Below are 23,065 nucleotides of genomic sequence, written 5' to 3'. Positions count from 1 at the left end.
ACGAGAGATAAATTTTTATTTCTAAAAGAGAGTTATTTGCCTGTAAGAATGACGACGATGATGAACTATGGCGTGGTCGGGAAAATATTGACCGTGACGGTGATAATAGAAATGGAAAGGGAGAGATTTCAGCATCTGGAGCCTAAGGCCCCAGTTCTGGCTCTTCCACCCTTGCGTGCGCTTGGGCGAATTTCTTAATCTCTCTCAGCCTTGGCTACCTCATTTGTAAATTGGGAGAAACGATTTCCGCACATAGGTTTGTTATAATGGTAATTAAAGCCCGGGGCCTGGCACTAGTAGCTACGTGATTTCTAATCTGTAACCTTATGAGATACAGGTGGTGGTATCTCTTGTGTAATCTAGGATTCCAGCAGGAAGTAGGTGGCACATTCAAATTAGGAAAGTTTGAGAAAAGGTCAGTAAAGGGACTACTGTGTCTAGGGCAGGGAAATCAGGAGTGAAGGTTCGGTACCCCAGGGCTAGTAGTAGCAGGACCTTTAGGTGTCCACCTTTAGGCCTGAAGAGGTGATGGGAGGGACTGGTTTTCCAAATAGTTGTGTGGAGGGAACACCTGAGAGGAGGTGAGACGTTCGTTCCAGGGGTGCGGCCCCAGTTTCCCATCAGGGATTGGGGTGGGGAAGAAGTATCCTGACCTACCGCTCTGCCCCTCTCCAAACAGTCTGCTGGTGCCGTCTGCTGGGCAAACCCTGCTGGAAGCAAGACAGCCAGAGACCTCATCAGTGTGGTCCACACAGTGGGTCACAGGACGGGGAGGAGAGAGGGTAGAGTGGATTTGGAGGGGCAAACAGATGGAGCACATTCTCATTTTACAGATGAGGAAACCGAGGCACAGAAGGAATGATGAAATGATTTGCTTAGACTCACTCGTAAGGGGTTTTGAACTTGTCAAGGTTGTCTGTGGACTGAATGCCACACTGGCTATGAAATTACTTAGTGATGTGAGGTTGTTAGCCTGGGTTTCTCACTTAACTTTGCTGGGTGTGACATTCCTTATAACGTCCTGTCTCGAGGTGATGTTTTGTTAAATTGTGAAACAGTTATATTATCTCTTGCTATACCTGTCCCACTTGTCATCCTATCTGAACCAACTGGGGGTAGGCAGGTGGTTACCATTTCTGCTTTTTATAAATAAGCGTGCCAAAGTCTATTCAGTCTTCTATTCATTCAGCAGTGTAATACGAGATGCTAGGCTGACTGTGTCCCTGTCCTGGTGGAAATCTGTTCTTCTGGCCTTGGGCCTTTCAATGAGCCATTAGCTTACTCGGTAGGGGAAAGAGGATTACCATTTTAGGGGAAGGGGAGGCTTGGAAGCAGAGTGATTAAGTTGTTGATGAGGGTACCCAGCTTACTAGAGAAGAGGATGGGTCAGGGCAGAGGCCACCGGCCTACTGGTGTTGTGCAGTTGCCAGCCCTGCCTCAGGCCACCGAAGGTGACCACACAGGATGGGATCTGGCAGGTGATGGTGAATTGAAGAGCCTCTGGCTTTATCCTCTTTTCCGGGGGGTCTAGAAATGGACTTCTCCAATTTTTCCAAAACTCCCTCCCACCTCCTCCTAATCCCACAGCCTCTAGTTCCTGCTGTAACGACTCTCCTGGTGGAGCATGATGGTCAGTAACTTCCAGAGAGGCCTGTGAAACCCTCGGCCTTGTCGTATTTGCAAATTACAGTTGTCGCCCTGAGTGTGTTTATGAAAGCTCGCAGTTAGTAGTATCTGTCCGTGTAACGAAAGCGGAGATTTCCCACCATTTGTGTTTGTGGCCTGAAACTGAAAGTGGCACCTCATGGTGTCTTACAGGTCATGTCAGCGCTCTGAGCCTGCTGTCCCAATTGGTAAAGGGAGGGTTGTAGTAGTGCCTCCCTCACAGGGCTGTTGTGGAGCTTAAGTGACAAGAGGTGTGTAAAGCTCCAGGCACAGTTTGACACACAGTAGATGCAGTGATGGGACCTGCTCCCATCTCCTCCCCCCCCCCCCCTTTCCTGTGATTGCAGCTAAGTGTCCTCTCCACCAGGCCTCTCTGTCACCTCTCCGCCCCCAGTCCAGGGCCAGGTTGTGCTGTTAGGGAGTCAGGAAAGCAGTTCGCAGAGCACTTGCACGTTGGCCAAGCCTACTCTTTCTTTAAAGCATCCTTTGTCGTTAACAGTGTTCTGAGACCAGACTAGACCGGCACATGTGCTCATTTGTCAGTGCTGGTTGAACACTCTGGAAGGTCTCTTAAATGCATGTCAGTGTGCGTTTAATGTACATGCTCTCAGAGCACCTCTCCATATATAGTATCTTCATTATTTGGGCCTAAAAGTCAGAAATTTAGATCAAAAACCATCCTAGAGACAGTTCCTTTACTTCAGTGAGTTTTGTACGTTTCTCTTCTGACCTCCCTCTGGTGTTCACGGGAGGGCCGCTTGCATAGACATTATTCAGGCTGGCTAGGCAGGACTTGCCCACCCCCCTTCATGCTCAGAAAACACATTCGGACCCAGGTGAGTTGCGAGTGATGGGGAGAACTGCGCCTGCTCCTTCATGAGGAAAGTACATCTTTCACGATCTTCACTTCTTTCACTATTGTTACTTGCGTGACACACTTGACAGCCAATTTTGAGACATCAGTGCATCATGGCAGTCCACTTGAGATGCAGAGGTGTACGCCAGTGCCTTCCGGTACAGACGGGGAAACAGAACCCCTGGACGTTAGAACACTTCTGTCCTGACCTCGTCCTGTCCTTTTTCAGCCTATCACATAATCATGGGGTGGGTTCAGCCTGTCAAGTTTTATAAGTCATGAGCAGGAGAACATTGCTAAAAGATTTTTTTTTAAATTATAGGTCATGGGCTTACCTGGTATTGATTCTTCTTTATTATCTATTTGTGTGTAATTTGATACATACAAAGCAGTTCACATCTGTAAATTGTAAAGGATGGTAATGAGATGAACACCCTTGCTCTAAGAGTGGGGACTTCATCAGTACTGCTGCCGTCCCTACAGCTTCTCCCCGGTTCCAGTGCCCTGCCTTGACCCCATCCCCTCCTCAAACCCAGGTAACTGCTTTTTTGAATCTTGAGTGCTTCCTTCTCTTTTAAAACATGTATAGTTTTATCCTCTAAGTATGCATTCCTAAGCATATATTGTCCACTTTTGTTTGTTTTTGAGCTTTTAAAAAAGTGTATCATGCAATGTGGAACCATCCGGGACTGCTTTCCACTCAGCAGTGTGTTTTTAAGATTCAGCCGTGTTCTTGCAGTTGCAGGTTATCCATTTTGACTGCTGTGTGTTCAGTACACCAGGGTGTGAGTAGCCCACAGCTTATTGGTTGTTCTGGCATTTGAATTGCTTACAGTTTTTTTTTTTCCCTATTACAAACAAGCTACAAGGAACATTGTTACTGTTAAACTGTGCCAGTCTCAAACCCTGTAAGAGTTTCTTTAAGTCAGTATTTTTCAAACTGGGGCCATGGTCATGGGTCATGAATTCATTTTAGTGGATACACCCAGTGCCCCTCTGTGATATACTTTCTGGTTGCGTGGGTCTGTTTCTGGGCGCTTTCTAGTGTTCTGTTCGTCAGTTTGTCTGTCCCGTGTCAATTCCGTGGTCTGACTGATTACTGCTGAGACTTGCTACCTGCTGAGACAGATCCTCCTGTGTGCAGTTTAATGCAATAACTAGGGTCTAGATTACTAAGAGTACATTGTCAAATGGCAGTGTTAGTCGAATGAATTATAGGTCATCTGTCATCTTTGGAGAGGGAAATATTTATTGCTGAAATGTGGCAGACGTTGGAAGAGTAGATACTAGTCTAGTCTTGGTGTATAGACTTAATGTAACCCCACACCCCAACTTGTTTGAAAGCTTTTTTTTTTTTAAGATTTATTTATTTATTTATTTATTTATTTATGGCTCTGTTGGGCTTTCGTTGCTGCGCGCAGGCTTTCTCTAGTTGTGGCAAGGGGGGGCTACTCTTCCTTGCGGTGCGTGGGCTTCTCATTGTGGTGGCTTCTCTTGTTGCGGAGCACGGGCTCCAGGGGCGTGGGCTTCAGTAGTTGTGGCTCATGGGCTCTAGAGCGCAAGCTCGGTAGTTGTGGTGCACGGGCTTAGTTGCTCCGCGGCATGTGGGATCTTCCCGGACCAGGGCTCGAACCCGTGTCCCCTGCGTTGGCAGGCGGATTCTTAACCACTGCGCCACCAGGGAAGTCCCTGAAAGCTTTTTTAAAAAATTAAACTTTTCATTTTGAGGTAATTGTAGGTTTCCCTCCAGTTGCAGGAAATAATACAGAGAGATCCTGTGTACCCTTTACCCAGTTTCCCCCACTGGTGACCTTCTGTAAAACTATAGTACAGTCTCACAACCCATGTATTGACGTTGACAAAGTCAGCACACAAATCGGCTCTGTCACCTCAGGATCCCTCCTGCTGCCCTGATAGAGCCACAGTTCCTGACCTCTAGCACCCACTAATCTGATCTCCATTTCTACATTTTTATCATTTCAATAATGTTATGTAAATGGGATCATATAGCATGTAACCTTTGGGGATGACCTTTTTTCACTCAGCATAATTCCTTCAAGATTCATCTGAGTTGTGTGTTTATTTGTTCCTTGTTATGGCTGAGTAGTATTCCGTGGCGTGGGTGTTCCATGGTTCGTTTACCCATCCACCCATTGAAGCACCTCTGGGTTCTTTCCAGATTTAGCTGTTAGGAATACAGCTGTTATGCACATTCCTGTTCAGATGTTTGTGTGAACATAGGTTTTGTTTCTCTGGAAAAACGCCCAAGGGTGCAGTTGCTGGGTGATATGGTACTTGTGTGTTGAATTCTGTAGGAAACTGCCAAAAACAGTTTCCTGAATTGCTATACCCATTTTATATTCTCATCAGCAATGTATGAGTGATCCAGTTTTTTTGCATCTTCTCTGGCATTTGTTGGTGTCACTGTTTTTCCTTTTGGCTATTCTGATAGGTGTGTAAGGATAGCTCATTATGGTGTTAGTTTGTATTTCCCTGACCGTTATTCATGTGCACTCACTTGCCATCTGTGTCCTCTGGATATATGGGTTGGCCAAAAAGTTCATTTGCGTTTTTCTGTAACATCTTACGGAAAAACCCAAAAGACCTTTTTGGCCAACCCAGTACATGTTGGTTCATGTCTTTTGCCTACTTTTTATTTTATTTGGATTGTTTGTTTTTTACTGTTGAGTTTGGAGTTATATCTTTTAGATATTAGTCCTTTGTCAGATATGTGGTTTGTAAATTTTTTTTTTCCACTCTGTAGCTTGTCTTTGCATCCTCTTAACATAGTCTTTTACAGAGCAAAAAGTTTTAATTTTGATAAAGTCCTAACTTTCTGAGTGTTTTTATCGTGAATGGTTGTTGGATTTTGTCAAATCCATTTTCTGTATCAATTGATACCATGATATTTGTTCCTTAGCTTGATATGTAGTGGACTACAGTGATTGCTTTTCAAAGATTGAGCTAGCCTTGCATACCTGGAATAACTCCCACTTAGTCATGGTGTATAATTCTTTTTGTACATTGAATTTAGTTCTGTAAGTTTTCCTGTCCACCCTATGCTAGCTGCAGTCCACTTATTTTTATTTGCTGTGTTTGCATTTTCATTCAGTTCTGTGTATTTTAAATTTTGAGATTTCCTCTCTGACCCATAGATTATTTAGAACTGTATTGCTTAATTTTCAAGCGTTGAGAGATATTCCTACAGTAATTGATCGTTGTTATTGGAAAACATACTCTGTATGATTTAAGTTTTTAAAAATTTGTTGAGGTTTGTTTTATGGCCCAGGATATGGTCTCAGTGAATATTCCTTGGGCACTTGAGAAAAATGTGTTATTCTGTTATTGTTGGGTAGAGTGTTCTATATATAGCAGTTAGATCATGTTGGTTAATGGTGTTGTTGAATTCTTTTTATATTCTTGCTGATTATCTGTTTGGTAATTCTTTTAGTTGCTGAAGTGGGGGATGTTGAAATCCCCAATATAATTGTGGTTGTGTCTGTTTCTTCTTTTAGCTCTATCAGTTTTTGCTTCATCTATTTTGAGGTTCTGTTGTTTGGTGCATGCACTTTTAGGATTGTTTTGTCTTCCAGGTGGGCTGATCCTTTTGTCATTATGTAATGTCCCATTTTATCTCTGACAATTTTCTTTGCTCTAAAGTCTACTTTATGTGATACTAATATAGTCACTTCTGCTTCTTTTTGTTTAATGTTTGCATGCTATATTTTTCCCCATCCTTTTACTTTGAACCTACCTACATCCTTGAATTTGAAGTGAGCTTCTTGTAATCAGCATAGAGATGAGTTGTGTTTTTATCCACTCTGCCATTCTCTGTCTTTTAATTAGTATGTTTAGATCATATACTTTGAAGGTAATTATTGGCATGTTAGGTCTAAAGCCTGACATTTTATCATTTTCTGTTTGTTTCCTGTGTTGCTTGTTCTCCTGTTTCTCTTTTCTTGCCTTTGTATGGGTTATTTGCACATTCTTTAGGATTCCAGCTTGATTTATTTATAGTGATTTTTAGAGTATTGCTTTATATAGTTTCTCAGTGGTTGCTTTGGGTATTTCAGTATATTTGACTTACATGGTATCTATGTTTTACCCCTGAGTGAAGTGTGGAAATCTTCCCATTTAGGTCCCTTTACCATTCCTCCTTTGAAATGTCATTGTTTTGGGTATCAGATAGCCTTAAAATTTTTATTTCCGTTATCATACAATTTAGAAGATTCATGAAGAGAAGGATCATCTATTGTATTTACCCATATTTCTGCTCTTCCTTCCTGATGCTCCAAGATTTCTCTTATCATTTGCTTTCTGTTTGAAGAAATTCCTTTAGCTATTCTTTAAGAGTAAGTCTGCTAGTGACAAGTTCTTTTAGTTTTCCTTTGTCTCAGATGTACGATAGCTTTGGGAGCAATTATCTTAATTTATTAACTTTTAACTTGAAATATAAAGATAAACCTTTTTGTACCTATCACTCAGCTTCATCAGTCTGTTGCCATTCTCGTTTCTCCCGATAGGGATTTTCATTTGTTTGTTTAGTAAAAGAAAAGAGCTCTTACTGATGTACCTGGCACGTGCTACAGCGTGATACTAAATTACCTTTCAGTGGGATAACAAGGATAGGAGGGAGGCTCAAGAGGGAGCAGACAGGGGGACATGTGTATGCGTATGGCTGATTCACTTTGGTACAACAGAAACTAACACAGTATTGTGAAGCAATTATACTCCAATAAAGCTCTATTAAAAAAAACCAAACCTCACAAGAACCTTACGAGCTAGAACCTAGTGGTGTATCCCATTTTACAGATGAGGGAATGGAGGCTTAGAAAAGTTAATAACTTGCCTGAGGTCATACCTTGTGTTTATTTGCTTCATTAGAATGTTTTCTGTATTTCAGAGAGAACCCACGTGTGTTCTGACAGTAATTGTAACATATTTGAGAGAGTGTTAAGTTTATTATAAAAAGCTCTTTCTTGTGGATGTTTCTCCCTCTTCCTGAGGGTAAGTGTTGCCTTGCTCTTTTCGTGGCTCTCCCACATTGCACATATTTTGTGCTTGTGGCAGACATGTGTCGTCACCAATGGTGAAAAAAGCTGAGTTATTTTGATGATGGCATTCTAAATTTCAACGTCTGTTCCTTTTTCTTCTAGCTGTCTATCAACGTCTATGACTACAACTGCCACGTGGACCTGATCCGGCTGCTTCGGTTGGAAGGGGAGCTTACCAAAGTGAGGATGGCCCGCCAGAAGATGAGCGAGATCTTTCCTTTGACCGAAGGTAAGGCTTCCACAGTTGGGCTGCTTTTATAAACACAGAGAATTGAAGAGTGTCCTTTTTCTTCAGTGCTGAAAGTGGGATATGCTCCTTATAGAAAATTTGGAACATATAAGTATAGTGGAAAGAAGAAAACCCATCATCTAAAGTCAGCAATTTTTAGTTTATCCTCTTCTAGTTTTTGCTAAACATAGTTGTGGTCGTGCAATACTGACTCATGTTTTGAATCCTAATTTCTTTATCCTAACTTTATGATAAAATATTTCTGTGTAATTAAACGTTTCCCCCGTTCCCTTTCTGTTTCCTGTTCTAGTATTTGTGTATTTAATCCATTCTCAGAAACAGATAACTGTAAATGTATTATAACTAAACTTTCATAAATAATTTTTAATTTAAATGTTTCGTACCTTATTTGTTCCACAATAGTTGGGCATTTAGGTTATTTCTGCTTATTTGAAACATAATTACACCAAGCATCTTTGTAGTTAAATCTCCGTGAATATACGTAATTGATCTTTTAGGGACAAGTCGGAAAACACAGGTCCTAGATCCAGTTCTGTCCCCTTCTCCCTCCCACAAAGCATAACTGCAGAGCGTAGAAGCTGAAATCAGATTGCCTGGCTATATGTCTTTCTAGCTGTGTGACCTTCAACAAATTATATAAACATTCTAAGACTCAGTTTTGGAATTCCCTGGTGGTGCAGTGGTTAAGAGTCCGCCTGCCAGTGCAGGGGATGCAGGTTCGAGCCCTGGTCCAGGAGGATCCCACATGCCACGGAGCAGCTAAGCCCGTGCGCCAGAGCTGCTGAGCCGGCGCTCTAGAGCCTGCGAGCCACAACTACTGAGCCCATGCACCACAGCTACTGAAGCCTGCGTACCTAGAGCCTGTGTTCCGCAACGGGAGAGGCCACCGCGGTGAAGGGCCCGCGCGCCGCGGCAAAGTGTGGCCCCCGCTCGCCGCAACCAGAGAGGGCCTGCACTCAGCAACGAAGACCTAACGCAGCCAAAAATAATTAAATGAACAAACAAATTTATTAAGATTCAGTTTTGCCAGCAGTAAAATGGGGATAACAGTAGTTTCTGCCTTGTAGTACATTGATTGGAAGTGGCATTCTGTGCACAACACTTAACACATGCTTGGCATGTTGTAAACGCTTAGATAGATGCCATTGTTATTAATGTCCCTGTCACCTACCTCATAGGTTTTTGACAAAGATTGAATGAGAAAATATATCAGTGCTTTGCAAAATATAAAATGCCCAGCCACTCTAGGGATATTATGACTTTAGTGATTGATCTTCTTTGGAAGCGTAAGCCTTCTATGTGCTTGGTGCAGGTTTTAAGAATTGAGTTTCTGTGAACTGGGCCAGGTTGTATAAGGTGGATGAAACGTTCTCGTGCTGATGCCTCATGGTGCAGTCCCTGCTTTCAGCCCGCCCTTTGGTTCGGGGGGCGGTAATGCAGGGGACTCTGGTGTCTTGCAGAGCTCTGGCTGGAGTGGCTGCATGACGAGATCAGCATGGCCCTGGACGGCCTGGACAGAGAGCACGTGTATGACCTCTTCGAGAAAGCGGTGAAGGATTACATCTGTAAGTTCCCTGCGGGCTCTTCCGAGTGTGTCAGGTGGGCTCATCTAGCATCACTCTCTGCCGCCGTGGATTGTACTGTGAGGTGTTGCTACCCAGAAAAGAGCATTCGTCCAGCGATTGGAAAGATTGGAGTTCATTTATTATTGTCATTGTCTGTGGTTTTCAATTGAGGCTTTAGGTTTTAAAATACAAGTAGAAGAAATATTTGAAGGAAGGAGGTGAATATACTCACCCCCACCATTTATCTGGCAGGGAGAACTTACCTGGTATTTCCAGATGACTAAAGGTTACCTTTTACACATTGATTGGATTTTTAGAAGCTTTGGACGGAAGGCTTTTTTTTTTCCCAGTACTAAAAAAACTTAAACTTTTAATTTTGACATTTTTATAGATTTATAGGAAATTGCAAAGATAGTACAGAGAAGTGCTATGTACTTGCTTGATCCAGTTTCCCCCAGTATCTTATGACTGTAGTACAAATTCAACACTGGGAAATGGACCTTGGTACAATGTGTGTGTATATAGTTCTGTGATATTTTATCCCACCACTGCATCGAGATGCAGAATCTTCCATTACCACAGAGATCCCTTGTCTGCTGGTCTTGACATTTTACCAGTGAAAGTGAAGTGTGGACACCTTCCCTCCCTTAAAATCCCATTTGGTGGTAAAAGTCTCTAAATATTTTCTCTACATACATTGAGGACTGTATCAGACAATGCTATGGACAGAGTGTTCTTAAAAATTATTTTAAAAATTCCCCATTTTTAATTAAATATCCTTTTTTCCTATCTGATTTTCCTCACTCCCTCTGTGGGCATTTCCCCTAGTGAGAAGCATAGACCCTCTGTAAACTAGACTAACCCTCACTAAGGGCTTCAGCTCCAAGAGCTAGTTCATTTCCATTTTCATTTTGCAGCCCATGTGGCAGCTCTGTACTGGTGAGCAAAAACAGAGTAGCTCACAAACTTTAGCTAAGTTCTTGGAAATGACTTATTTCATTGAAAAAGCAAGCCTAAGGAAAACATACAGTAATTCTCATGTTGGCTTTATCTTTTTAGTATTTTTATTTTACAAGGTTAGTGTATCAGCATCAAAAATTATTTTCAGATCTCTGAAAAGTGACTTGATATGTACAGTAAGAATTGATGCATTCATAAAGAGTTTAATTCATTGGTCTTAATGCTGCAGGAGTGAGACTATAGAAAGTTTAAAAAGTGAAAGAAACAAGGCAACCAGGTCTTTTTTGTTGTTGTGTTTTAGAGATTTAAAATCTCTAGTAACAGGATTGGTGCTTTTAATTTTGTTTTTCACTTTGATCAGAAGGCTTAAAAATGAATCAAGATTTAAAAGTTGAAAAATTCTAGGCTTTGCAGTCTTTTGAAAAGTCACTCAGATTTGTAACTATTTTCATTGAAATCTTTACTGGGTTTCTTCAATTTTAACAAATGAGCTCTATAATCAGTCGTATTACATATTACCACTTGGCATGTACTGTTTATGGAGTCAGATCTCAGTGGTTAACCTAGTAGGGCCATTAAGATAGACTTTCTTTTCGGGCTGCAGTGTTGGTACAGGAAACCTGGGATACTTGTTGGTGATGCTCCTCCCTTTCTCCATGAATGAGTACTTTTTTGGTGGACTCATTTCTTCTGTTGTTCATCAGAACAAAAGTTTTGATGTTTGGGCATTTCATATCCTGAACTAATAGAACACTTCTCATTTTTAGGTCCTAACATTTGGCTAGAGTACGGCCAGTACTCAGTCGGCGGGATTGGTCAGAAAGGTGGCCTTGATAAAGTCCGCTCTGTGTTCGAAAGGGCCCTCTCGTCCGTCGGGTTACACATGACCAAGGGACTCGCCATCTGGGAGGCTTATCGGGAGTTCGAAAGTGCCATCGTGGAAGCTGCCCGGGTGAGTGACCAGTGCTTGCCTTGGCCACCCAGGGCTGTCCTCGTAAGTGGTCTTGGAGGAACATAGTTAACAAAACGGTCTTCACCCGTCACTTAGTGGGTGGGCAGTAAAGTAAATAAAATCACGAGTCTTTGTGGAGTAGCAAGAATGTCTTCTTTGACTGAAAAACAGATGACCCTACAATTTTTTCCTGATATTTAAACATACTACTGTTTTAGTTACTGGTTTCAGGTGAGAGTACAAGGATAACGAAGTCATTCCAAAAAAAGATTTTATATGTGTGTGTGTGTGTATACATATATATATCGTGTCCCATAGTAACTGTGAGAGATTTGATCCCATTATAATTGCGTTTTTTAGACTAGACTATGATTTATAGAATTTTACAGTCCCCTCCCTAGTGTCTCTTTTCCACTCTGTGTGTGACCACAAAGTTGTTGTTGGTACACCGTGGAGCCCTCTCCTTAAGTTAGATCACTGTGGTTAAAGTAGCCCAGTCCCGTCTTGATTGTGTCCCTGTTGAGAAATGTGCGGTGGTGCTCTCCCCCTACCCGGACTAAGGCGTTGGGGCTGAGCCTCTGCCCGACACGTGCGGCTGTCTCCAGTGTCAGTCGTGACCCCGCGTGGAGTCCGCTCCCACGCTCCCCTCGGTGTTCATGTACTTTCCGGCCACTGTACTTGTACTCCTGCCCTCCCTTCAGCTAGGAGTCTGTTTTCCTCTCTTGCCAGCTCCGGAGAGCCTGTAGGGGCATCCCTGGTGCCAGCTTCTCCAGGAGGCTTTCCTTGATTCCCTCCCTTCATAACGACAAACTCAGCCCTGAAAACCAGCTTGAAGCAAGCCGCCATCCGTTGATACTTGTGACGCTTCGCTTTTGTGATGCTTATGCTGTATCTTGTAGTCATTTGGGTACATTTCTTAGATTCCTTCTTGCTCTCCCCTCATAAACACTTGCTGGGGAAAACATTCACTTTTGAGCCTCATGCAGCATTTGGCACAATACCTCGTGTATGAGAGGTCCTGTGAATTTTTTTAGTGTGAACTAAAGATGTGCTGAAATATTTTTTGAAGTAGGAAGAACCAGAGTTTGTCATTTACTACGAATTTGCTTCTTTAGCCCATAGCTGGCTTCCTTTCCCCTTTTGACCGGGAACAAACCTTTGATTCACAGCTGGAGAAAGTCCACAGTCTCTTCCGGCGACAGTTGGCGATCCCACTCTACGGTAAGAGAAAGTGACCAATCCACAGCCAGTCCTTCGTCGTTCTTAGAACGCTTTGGAGCATGTCACGTGATTAGGCCTTTCCCAGCGTCTTGTGAGGTGAACGTGGCTGGTGTTTGTATTCTCATTGGACAGTATCACTGTGGACGAGGCCCTGGGGAAAAACATACCTTGAATTGTTCATGCTCAAGGGGGGGCAGGGACAGGACTAGAAGCAGACTTCCTGACCCCGAGTTTCCTATGTTAAGACATTGTCAGGGAGGCAGAGAGAGGGTCTCTGAAAGGAATAGGGAAACTGACCCCCCGTGTTTTCTGGGGGAACTTCATTGAGTAAGAGCTCCATTATGAGCATTTTCTCTTCAGAAGTAACCTCCATAACAGTGTGGGGCTTGTACGTGGGCTAATAGCCTCCTCCTGTGGAGGTGAGCTGGTGGTCCAGGAGCGCGGTCGATTGGAAGTGTTCCTATCTGAATTTCTTGGGGCTTGGGAAGGAGTCTCCTTTTGTGTGAACATATTTTGGCCAGCCAAGCCTTTGAGCTTGAACATGAGCAGCGCTGGGAGGACTTCCGAGCATGGGAAGAATTGGGTGCTGCCATCTTGTTTGTTCCCCAGGTGTGGTTATGCGTTGCACACCCTCAGAACCTCTGGCCAACTTTACTTGAGCCCAGGTGTTATTTCTTTTTACTTCCTGGTTTATTTGGATTGGATTTGACAAATTAAGAAGTGGCTCTCCAGTCGAATCCTTGGGTGACAAACAGAAAAGGCTAGAGCTGAGCTGGCTTCTATGTTTCACTCACGTACCAGTGTGAGGCAGTACAGCATGGTGAACAGAGCATGAACTTGAGCCAGACTGCCGGGGTTCAAGGCCTTGTTCTGCTGTTAACTGGCCAGTTGATGTAACCCTCTGCTTATGTTTCCTGAACTGCAAAATGGGAATCATGGTAGAACCTCCCTCGTAGAGTGGTGAGGATCGAATGAGGTAATGGATGTGAAGTGTTAGAACATAGGGAGCAGTAGGTAAGTGTGGTTAGAGCGTTGCTATTAGTTTCATTTACTCTGATTGATTAGCTAGGTGGTAGGGCTGCCCAGGATGGTGCTTTGAGACAGAGTCTAAGACCAAGTCAGGGCTCAGCAGAAGATCTCAGGATTCCATCAGTAAGAGCCCTGTGGCCACAGATGTGGGAGGGGCCAGTGGCATCTGAGTCTCAGGGTTTACTCTGTTTGAGTTGATAAAACCCAATGGCAAGACCCATGGGGCTGAATCCATCTCTCAATAGATATGGAGGCAACGTTTGCAGAGTATGAAGAATGGTCAGAAGACCCCATACCAGAGTCAGTAATTCAGAACTATAACAAAGCACTACAGCAGTTGGAGAAATACAAACCCTATGAAGAAGCACTGGTAAGTGTTGGTCTCTTTTACAGTAAACGTCTCTCTACAAACTTTTCCCTAATTGATAGTTGAAAGTAAAACAGTATCTTTAACATTTGTTTTATTGTGAAATATACTATAGAGTGTATAAATGTGTACGTTCAGTTTACATCCTAATAATAAAGTGAACATCCATGTACCCACCACCCAGGTTAAGAAATAGAGCATTGCCAGTACCTTAGAAGTCTCCTATGTGCCCCTCTCCGATTGCCTCCTCTTCCCTCTCCCGAGAGGTAATCACTTTCCTGACTTTTGTGATAATCATTCCCTTGCTTTTCTTTATAGTTTTACAACCTATGAACGTATCCTTAATTAATACATGGTTTAATTTTGCTTGTTTTTGAACTTTTGTATGATGGAATCATGCTGTATATTTTCTTTCATTCAACATGTTTTTTGGGTTTTACTCGCGTTGATGAGTATAGTTATAGTCCATTTGTTTTCACTGCTGTAAAGTTGTCGTGTGTAAACAATTTATTTACCCTTGTTCTTAGGTGGTTGGGTTGTTTCCAGTGTTTTGCTAGGAGGAGTAGTGCTGCTCTGACCGTTCTTGGACGTATCTCTTGGTACACGTGAAAAAGAGTTTCATTCCATTACGTCAGAATGGAATTGCTGGGTCCTAGGGTGATGCGGAACTGTTTTCCAGGCTATCAGTTGCTACTCCCGCCTGCAGTATCTGAGAGTTCTCATTGCTCTGCCAACCTGGGGTATTGACATACTTAAATTTTAGGCAATCTGATGGATCTGAAATTATAGTTGTAATTTGCACTTCCCTCATAACTAATGACGTTGAGCATCTTTTCACACCTATTAGCCATTCAGATTTCCTTAAAAAAAATTTCTTTTTGAAGTACCTGTTAAAGTCTTTGGCTTATTTTTCTTTTGGTTTGTCTTTTTTCTAATTGATTTGTAGGAGTCCTGGGTCTTAATCCATACTTTTGGTTGTATGTATTACAGTTTTTTCCTCCCAAGTTTGTGGCTTGTCTTTTCCTTTTTTTTTTTTTTTTTTAGTGGCATCTTTTGATGACCAATTCTTAATTTTAATCTAATTGGATTTGTCATTCTTTCCCTTAGGGTTTGTGCTTAATAAATCTCTCCATACTCTGAGGTCACTAATATACTTAGTTTTGTTTTTCTTCTGAAAGTTTATAGTTTTGTCGTTCATCTTTAGGTTTTCTTCTGGGATGGATCTTCGGGTATGGTCTGAGGCAGGGTCCAGTTTCGTTTTTCCATATGGAGAAACAGTTGTTCCAGTGCTGACTTTGATAACTCCATCCACCCTCACTCATATGCTGCCCCACGTCTGTCATGGATTAGCTTTCCATTTCTGTGTGGGTCTATTTCTGGGCTCTCTGTTCTGCCCCACTGGTTTATATTACACTGTCATAATGATGATAGTTTTATAATTAAGTTTCAATCTTTGGTAGCATGAGTCCCATCCATGTTGTTCTCCTTCAAGAGGGTCCTGGCGTTCTTTAGCTCTTAATACTTCCATTAAATTGAGAATCAGCTTTTCAAGTTCTACTTAAAAAAAAAAAAACAAAACTTGATTTTTTTTTTTTTTTTTTTTTCCTCCCCCTACACTGCACCACATGCAGGATCTTAGTTCCCTGACCAGGGATCGAACCCGGGCCGTTGGCAGTGAGAGCATGGAGTTCTAACCACTGGACTGCCAGGGAATTCCCTTGAATTTTTGATTGGAATTGTATTGAATCTGTAGATCAGTTTGGGGAAGAATTTGTATCTTTTAAGTATTGAATCTTCCAATCTGTGAACATGGTATAGACCTCTGCTATTTTAAGTCTTGTCTGTAAAGTTTTATAAATTTATCCAGTGTCTTGAACACATTTTTAGATGTATTTCTAAGTGTTTTTCTGATGCTATTATAAATGGTATCTTTTTAAAGATTTTCTTTTCTAATTGTTTGTTCCTGGTATATAAAATGCAATTTTTTTAGTATTAATTTTTTAATCAAACTTGCTCAATCCTTATTAATATTATAGATTTGGGGAGATTTTATGTGTTGACAATACACACACAATACTATTTGTAAATGGCATTTCCCCTTTCTTGGTCTTAGAATACTTTTAACTTCATTTACCACCCTCAGACTTACGCTTTGTTTTCTTGTCTTTTAGTTGACCCCCAAGGCATCGTTATTAACGCTGCATTTTGCAGTTCCAGTTTGTTTACATTTACTGCATGCATTTCCCATTTTCTTTGCTCTTTCTTCTCACATCATAGATCTTTGACCTGGAATCACTTTTCTTTTGCTTAAAGTCTGCCCTTTAGCATCTCCTGCACTGGATATTTGCTTGTAACAGATTTTCTCAGTTTTTGTTTGTTTTAAAAGGTCCTTACTTTGCTCTCCTTGAGAGTTAATTTCTCGGGATATAGAATTCTAGGCTGACAGTTCTCTTCTTTTGGCAGTTAAATATATCTTTTTGTCTTCCGGCTTCTGTTGTGCTGCTATGTCAGCTGTCTAACTCTTGCTTCTTGGAAGGAAATCCTTGTTTGTTCTCTGGCCAATTTTAAGATCTCATTGGTTTGGTTTGATGTCTGGCAATTTCATTGCAGTAGGTCCAGATGTGGATTTTTTGGTATTTATCCTGCTTGAGGTTTGTTGGGCTTCTTGGCTTTGTTTTTGGTATCTTTCACGGCCTGGTGAGTGAGAACACAGGCTCTGAGAGGTGGGCTGCCTCAAGTTTGAATTTTAGCTCTGGGCTAGTACTTAGCCTCCTTGTGACTCAGTTGCCTCGAACGTAAGATGGGTATAGAAATGATAGCTGCTTCCTACGATTGTTGTAAAGATCAAATTCTTTAAATTTATTTATTTATTTATTTTATTTTTGGCTGCGTTGGGTCTTCGTTGCTGCGCGCGGCCTTTCTCTAGTTGTGGCGAGCGGGGGCTACTCTTCCTTGCAGTGTGTGGGCTTCTCATTGTGGTGGCTTCTCTTGTTGCGGAGCATGGGCTCTAGGTGCGCAGGCTTCAGTAGTTGTGGCTTGTGGGCTCTAGAGCACAGGCTCAGTAGTTGTGGTGCATGGGATTAGTTGCTCCACGGCATGTGGGATCTTCCCGGGCCAGGGCTCGAACCCGTGTCCCCTGTATTGGCGGGTGGATTCTTAACTACTGTGCCACCAGGGAAGTCCCAAGATCAAATTATTAATATTATCTCTTAAACTGGCAAAAGCTTAACCTTCCCTTAGCCTTAACCACCTTCACTTAGATTTTGTTGGCAGTATTTCTTGTTTCTTGGCCAGTTTGTTGTTGATTTGCAAGAAGCTTTTTTAAAATATTTAATCTAGTATTTTCAGTTTTCAGTGGCACAGTGTGTCTGGGTAACTGATTTTGTCATTATTAGTAGAAACTGAGTCTCTGCAATATCATCTTTCTAATAAGTTCAGAGCATGCGTGCTCTCTCTCTGGTCTGCATGTGCTCCCTCTCCCTTTTTCACATGTAAATGATTGGTATTTAGTTGCATTTCACAAAGCTTCATTCATGAAATCCTCAGGCAGTTGAATTTTGTTTTGACCGTCAGCAGAGTGTGGCTGAGGAGAAAACAAGTTGAATAAGAGGATTTTGTTTAAAAAGAATTTTAATTGTACGTCTTTGGATCAGTAAACATTGAGCATAGCCTCCTCCATCTCCTGCATGTACCTGTACTCTGGCAGGAGCTGGTATTTGGAGTGACGAACCTGAAATAGCACAGGGCACCAAGTAACTCTGGTATGGTTGCATTCACCCCACTTAGTAGGCCAAGAAAGTGATATCTGTTTTGAAAGGATGGTTAGCAATGGTAGTTGGCAAAGGTGTTTCTCTTTCATTCAGTTTCTGATTGATGGGAGATTTAAATTCCCTGTGGTCTAGGGATGGAGTTTAAAAAGGGTTCACAGAGCCTTTGTAACTATTGCCATGAAGAGGCACTTTGGATTCACTTTCTGCTAATCAGTTTATAGACCTGATATGCAGAGGTTCTGAGAGTGGGGATTGGTGATTCTTTTCTTGGTGTGGCCATTCTCACCAAAATTTACTGTGGAGCTGTGTGTGCTTTCTGACAGTGTCACATAGCTCATTTCAATTTCATTGCCATTATCCTTTGCCCCAGTTGCAAGCCGAAGCGCCCAGGCTGGCTGAATATCAAGCATACATCGATTTTGAGATGAAAATTGGAGACCCCGCCCGCATTCAGTTGATCTTTGAGCGCGCTCTGGTCGAGAACTGCCTTGTCCCAGACTTGTGGATCCGTTACAGTCAGTACCTAGTAAGATAACCTACCTTTTCTAATCTCACTTTATTTTTTACCAATTTAGGTTCCATTTAAAGAAAATCAGAAAGAGTGCCAGTAGTTAGCTGCATGCTGCTCCTCTCTGCTTGACTCACTAAGGAAGTCTCCTGGTGTTTTAAGTTATTTTAAACTGATAACTGTAAAAAAATTTTTGCATAGCCTTACTATTGAGGACTTTATAACAGATTAATTTTTCTTTTAACTTCTTATCATGGAAAAATGTAAATACATAAATGTAGACAGATAAGTAAAATGAAGCTGCAGTTAACCATCACCCAGCTTCAACACTTAACTAATGGCACTAGTCTAGTTTCATCTATAATCTTACTAGGTTCCTTACCTATTTTCCTCCCTTCCATGTTATTTTGAAGCAAATCCAGAAATCACATTTTGATGGTAAATATTTCAATGTGTATGTCTAAAAGATTTGAATTGGGATCTAAACAAGATCCATACATTAGGATTGGCTGATGTCTCTTAAAGCTCTTTGATCTGTAGGTTCCCCTCTCCACCTCTGTCCTCTTTTCCTGCAAAACCCCTTGTGATTTTTTTGTTGAAGAAACCAGTCATATTAAGGAAATGTCTTTTGTTGGTTGTGCTGGGAATGTCTCATGGATGGTGAAGTCTTAATAAAATTTTCTTTCCTGACCCTGGCATTCTTTATCATAGGATCGGCAGCTGAAAGTAAAGGATTTGGTTTTATCTGTACACAGTCGCGCTGTTAGAAACTGCCCGTGGACAGTTGCCCTGTGGAGTCGGTACCTCTTGGCCATGGAAAGACATGGAGTTGATCATCGAGTGATTTCGGGTGCGGATGTTTTTGTGGGAAGACTCCTAAGCTTTTTGCCCCGAGTCAGAAACATTGAGCTGTGACAAAAGTCATTAAATCAGCGTTCCCCAGGCAGTTACTTTGGGATATTGGGTATTAGTGACAAGAAGGGCTCTAAATGGGAGATATGAAGTAGTTGTATTTTTGACTTCTTAGACCTTTTTAACGTCTTAATATTCATTGTGATTTTCCAGGGAGTCATGGTCTTTTCTCCAACTTACTTGACCTGGAGCACTTTAATGCAGGGCACCTTGTGGGATGTGCCCTTTCTAGAACACAGTTTGTGCACCACTGTGGTAGCCTTTCTTTTGAACATTTCTCTCTAGCTCATTTCACTTTGTTGCATCCCATTATTACTATTACTGTTTAAGCCATATGGAATTTTATAGTCAGTAGCAGTTTTTATAATCATCTTGATAACTTCTTTTTGAATTGGCAACAAATCCTGGCTTTTTCTTCGACTCCAGTGACCTTCGAGAAAGCTCTGAGTGCTGGCTTCATTCAGGCCACTGATTATGTGGAGATCTGGCAGGCGTACCTTGATTACCTGAGGAGAAGGGTCGATTTCAAACAAGGTATTGAAGTTTATGTGTTTCCTATCAGAACTGAGCTTTTCCTTAACATGTATTTTGGTAGGATGTCCCAGTTGCCCAAATATCCCATGATGGGGCAAGTGATATTGATAACTTTTTTTTTCTCAGAAATTTTAGCTATTTCAGTTTGTAACGAATCATGCTGTGGATTGTAAAGGGAGAGAGTAATGGTCCTAATGGTTTACACTGGCTCCTGCCAACTTCTTTAGTCTCATTTCTCCCTTCTCTCCCTTCTGTGTATCCTAAATAGTTCTTTACATGGGACTGCTGTGTTCCTTTTAAATCATTGAACCTCCATGGGATCCCCCGCCTTCCTCTCTCCTCCCTCAAAAAAGGAAAAAAAAAAAAAGAGCGACCAGAACCACACGCCCCCACCCCTAATTGGTGCTTGCTTCCTCATGCAGGGGGCTTTTAGCCATTCTGCCGGCTCAGGGAGACCCCTTCTGCTGTGGTCCCGCACATGGCGCCCTTGTCACCTTTGTCCTCGTACTGTCTGTGATGTGCTGCCTTCCTGTATCTGCCTCCCCCACTGTGTGATGAGCGCAGGGACTGGCACGTTTATTTCCGTGTCCCCAGCGTGATGCCAGGGGGCGTCAGTGTAGGATTGAAAAGAACAAGCAAGACGTGGCATGTGGTTTCCTCGAGCCGAACCTCTCTGCACTTTCTCACAGACTCCAGTAAAGAGCTGGAGGAGCTGCGGTCTGCGTTCGCCCGCGCCTTGGAGTACCTGAAGCAGGAGGTGGAGGAGCGTAAGTGGGGCCCCCCTCCTGCCTTGTCCGCTCGTGCTTCCTGTTCTGGTCGGTGTACCTTTTCAGTCAGAGGCGATTTGCCTCTCAATTACTTTCTGATTTCGTCTGCTTCTGTTTTTCAAGGTTTCAGTGAGAGTGGAGATCCAAGCTGCCTGATCATGCAGAACTGGGCTCGGATTGAGGTAAATGTTTTTGACACATTGTCAGTTTCATCCCCCTTTGAGGGACCTTTGTCCGATAGTGTGACCGAAGCTGAGTCGGGATCCCAGGTGACGGTCTAGGCCCTGTAAGGATTCATGTTTATTTCCTTGCTCGACACACATTCGTTTGTCTTAGGGAGAATCCTAGCTCCCCGCTCGAAGTTGCGCAGCAGCTGTCTGAATGCCAGGCGCTCGCTTGTGTGTTACCTCTTCCCCTCCCGCGCTGCGCCCCATTGATGAGCACGTCCCCAGCATAAGCAGTTTGCAGGCCTTTCGCTGTGTGCCGGGGGACGAGAGAAACCCTGTCCCTGTGCTAGTAAGGCTTTAATCTAGTGTGAAAGACAGACAGTTTCACAGATAATCAGAGGGTATAATGAGTTGAATGTTATTGCTGAACCAAGGACCCCAAGGTGAGTAAGACGTGAACCCTGCCCTTAATCAGCTCATAGGATTGTAAAATGCTAACGTTTTCTCCTCTGGGGGAGAGTCAGATATCAGGTAGTTGGTGGATGGGATGGTTGTGTTGAGACCACGTTAACGATGCAGCAGCTGCGGCTCAGAAGTTAAGAGCCGGCATCTGCTCCTCGATCCATCTTTCTTTCTCTGCCTTGCCCTTCAAGTAAAACACTTACAGTTAAGCTTGTTAAAAATAAAAAACGCCTGGCCAGTACTGTCGTAAGTGCCTGTGGGCTCCCCAGTGTGGTTCTCGAGGTGAGCATGGGCAGACAGCCTGAGGCATGTCGCTGCAAAAAGGCTGACATGCTTGGGCCGGGCTGTTATCATGGGGGGTGGCCCGGGAATGTCTAGGGAGTTAAGTAACGCTGATAGTTTTGGGGTGGGAGGTTTTTAGCCATGTGCGTCTGAAGTGTGTTTTGTAGCGAGTGTCACCATCATAAGGTCTGAGTCCTCTCCTAACTCAGTCTGCTAATGCGTTCAGGCTCGACTGTGCAATAACATGCAGAAAGCCCGGGAGCTCTGGGACAGCATCATGACCAAAGGGAACGCCAAGTATGCCAACATGTGGCTTGAGTATTACAACCTGGAAAGGTAACCGGCCGGGGTTGGGGGCGGTGCTTGTCAGGTGTGGCCCGCAGTGCCCCCTGCCTTCTGCAGCCTGGGCCTGCTCCTTGCAGCACACTGCTTCTCTTTATCGTCCTGTCTCTCCTCGGTGGCTGGGGGTTTATGGGGCAGGGCTGTAGAGAACCAAAGATAATATTCTGTGCCTGGGCTCTTATAGCCATGAATTACTTTTTTTTTTTTTTTTAACATCTTTATTGGAGTATAATTCATTACTTTCAATTTATTTTGGTTTGTTTTGATTTTTGGACATGAATGTTTTATTTGACTTTCAGGGGAGCTGTTTATTTTTTGTATCTGCTTTGTCTATAAAAGTAGGAAATAATAAAAAGCAGAGAGGAAAAAACCCAAGTTTTTTTGCAGTGACAGGCCCACATACAACCACCATTAGTTAATGGTTTGGGTATGTTCTTTGAGACTTTCCTGTGCTTAAATTTTTAAGAAATGATGATGCAGTTATAGTATACATTTTCTAAACCTCTAAAATTATTTTAAATAATGTTTATGACATGGAGAAGGTATAAAGAATATGACTAGCTTTTAAATTCAGTATATCTTGGACATTGCATGTCTATAAATACATCTTTTTTCTGTTCTGAACATTTTGTTTTTTTTACCCCCGATTTAAAAAATAGTATGTGCTCAAGTTAAAATTGAACATTTAAAAAAATGTGAGCTAGAAAGTGAAAGTCTTAAAATCCTTCCCCAGAGACGATCACTATTAAAACTTCTTGAATATTCCTCTAGATCAGCGGTTCTCAAATGTTTTGGTCTCAGGACCCCCTTTACACTCTTAAAATTTGAGGACCCCCACAAAAGCTTTTGTTTATATGAGGTATATTTATTAATATTTACCATGTTAGAAAATAAAACTGAGAAATTAAAAAATATTTTTATTCATTTAAAATTCACAATAAATTCATTACATTTAACATTTTTATGAGAAAGGACTGCTTTCCAAACTCCAAAATAATGCAGTGAGAACGTGGGCTGGTTTTATACTTTTGTAAGTATCTTTAGTCTGGCTCAGTAGCAGACAGCTCGATTCTCACGTCTGCTTCTGCGTCCCCTCTGTTGTGATGTTTTCATTGAAGAATATGAAGGAAATTTGGCCTCACACAAATAAGAGGTTAGGAAAGAGAAGGGGGTATTTTTCAGATAATTGCAGATATTCTTCTTTCACACTACAGCAAAATTTAACAAGTCATAGTCATTTGCATTCTGGAATCTGAAGCCATATCAATGAATTTTTCACTCTGTTGCATTAATATCCATTGGTCTGTTTTGCACTGAGCAGACCTTTTACCCACGCATGATCCCGTGACATGCGTTGTGTGTGTGGAAAATGCTGACTCATTAAGTCCTGCAGCTCTTCCAA

At 42.3% G+C, this 23,065-nt stretch overlaps 1 protein-coding gene across 8 annotated transcripts in view; it reads left to right on the top strand.

Moving 5' to 3' along the window:
* Positions 1–23,065, top strand: part of SART3 (spliceosome associated factor 3, U4/U6 recycling protein) — a 90,660-nt gene that overhangs the window by 1,920 nt on the left and 65,675 nt on the right. For 6 of the 8 annotated variants that reach the window (XR_014234126.1, XM_082353808.1, XM_082353807.1 and 3 more), the window contains exons 2-12: positions 7,678–7,804; positions 9,286–9,390; positions 11,118–11,302; positions 12,418–12,523; positions 13,798–13,922; positions 18,060–18,215; positions 18,909–19,047; positions 19,536–19,643; positions 20,333–20,410; positions 20,534–20,592; positions 21,548–21,657. Coding sequence is in view for 7 of the 8 variants with exons in the window: in XM_082353808.1 (XP_082209934.1) it covers positions 7,678–7,804; positions 9,286–9,390; positions 11,118–11,302; positions 12,418–12,523; positions 13,798–13,922; positions 18,060–18,215; positions 18,909–19,047; positions 19,536–19,643; positions 20,333–20,410; positions 20,534–20,592; positions 21,548–21,657 (1,298 nt within the window). In the remaining variant the exon portion in view is untranslated. The remainder of the gene's footprint in view (positions 1–7,677; positions 7,805–9,285; positions 9,391–11,117; positions 11,303–12,417; positions 12,524–13,797; positions 13,923–18,059; positions 18,216–18,908; positions 19,048–19,535; positions 19,644–20,332; positions 20,411–20,533; positions 20,593–21,547; positions 21,658–23,065) is intronic. The other 2 variants (XM_082353805.1, XM_082353811.1) reach the window with 1 other exon arrangement.

Source organism: Balaenoptera borealis, assembly GCF_965194805.1.
Source record: "Balaenoptera borealis genome assembly, chromosome: 14".
NCBI lineage: Eukaryota > Metazoa > Chordata > Mammalia > Artiodactyla > Balaenopteridae > Balaenoptera > Balaenoptera borealis.
Note: the sequence above shows the minus strand (reverse complement) of the source record. Positions and strands in the feature narration are given on the sequence as shown.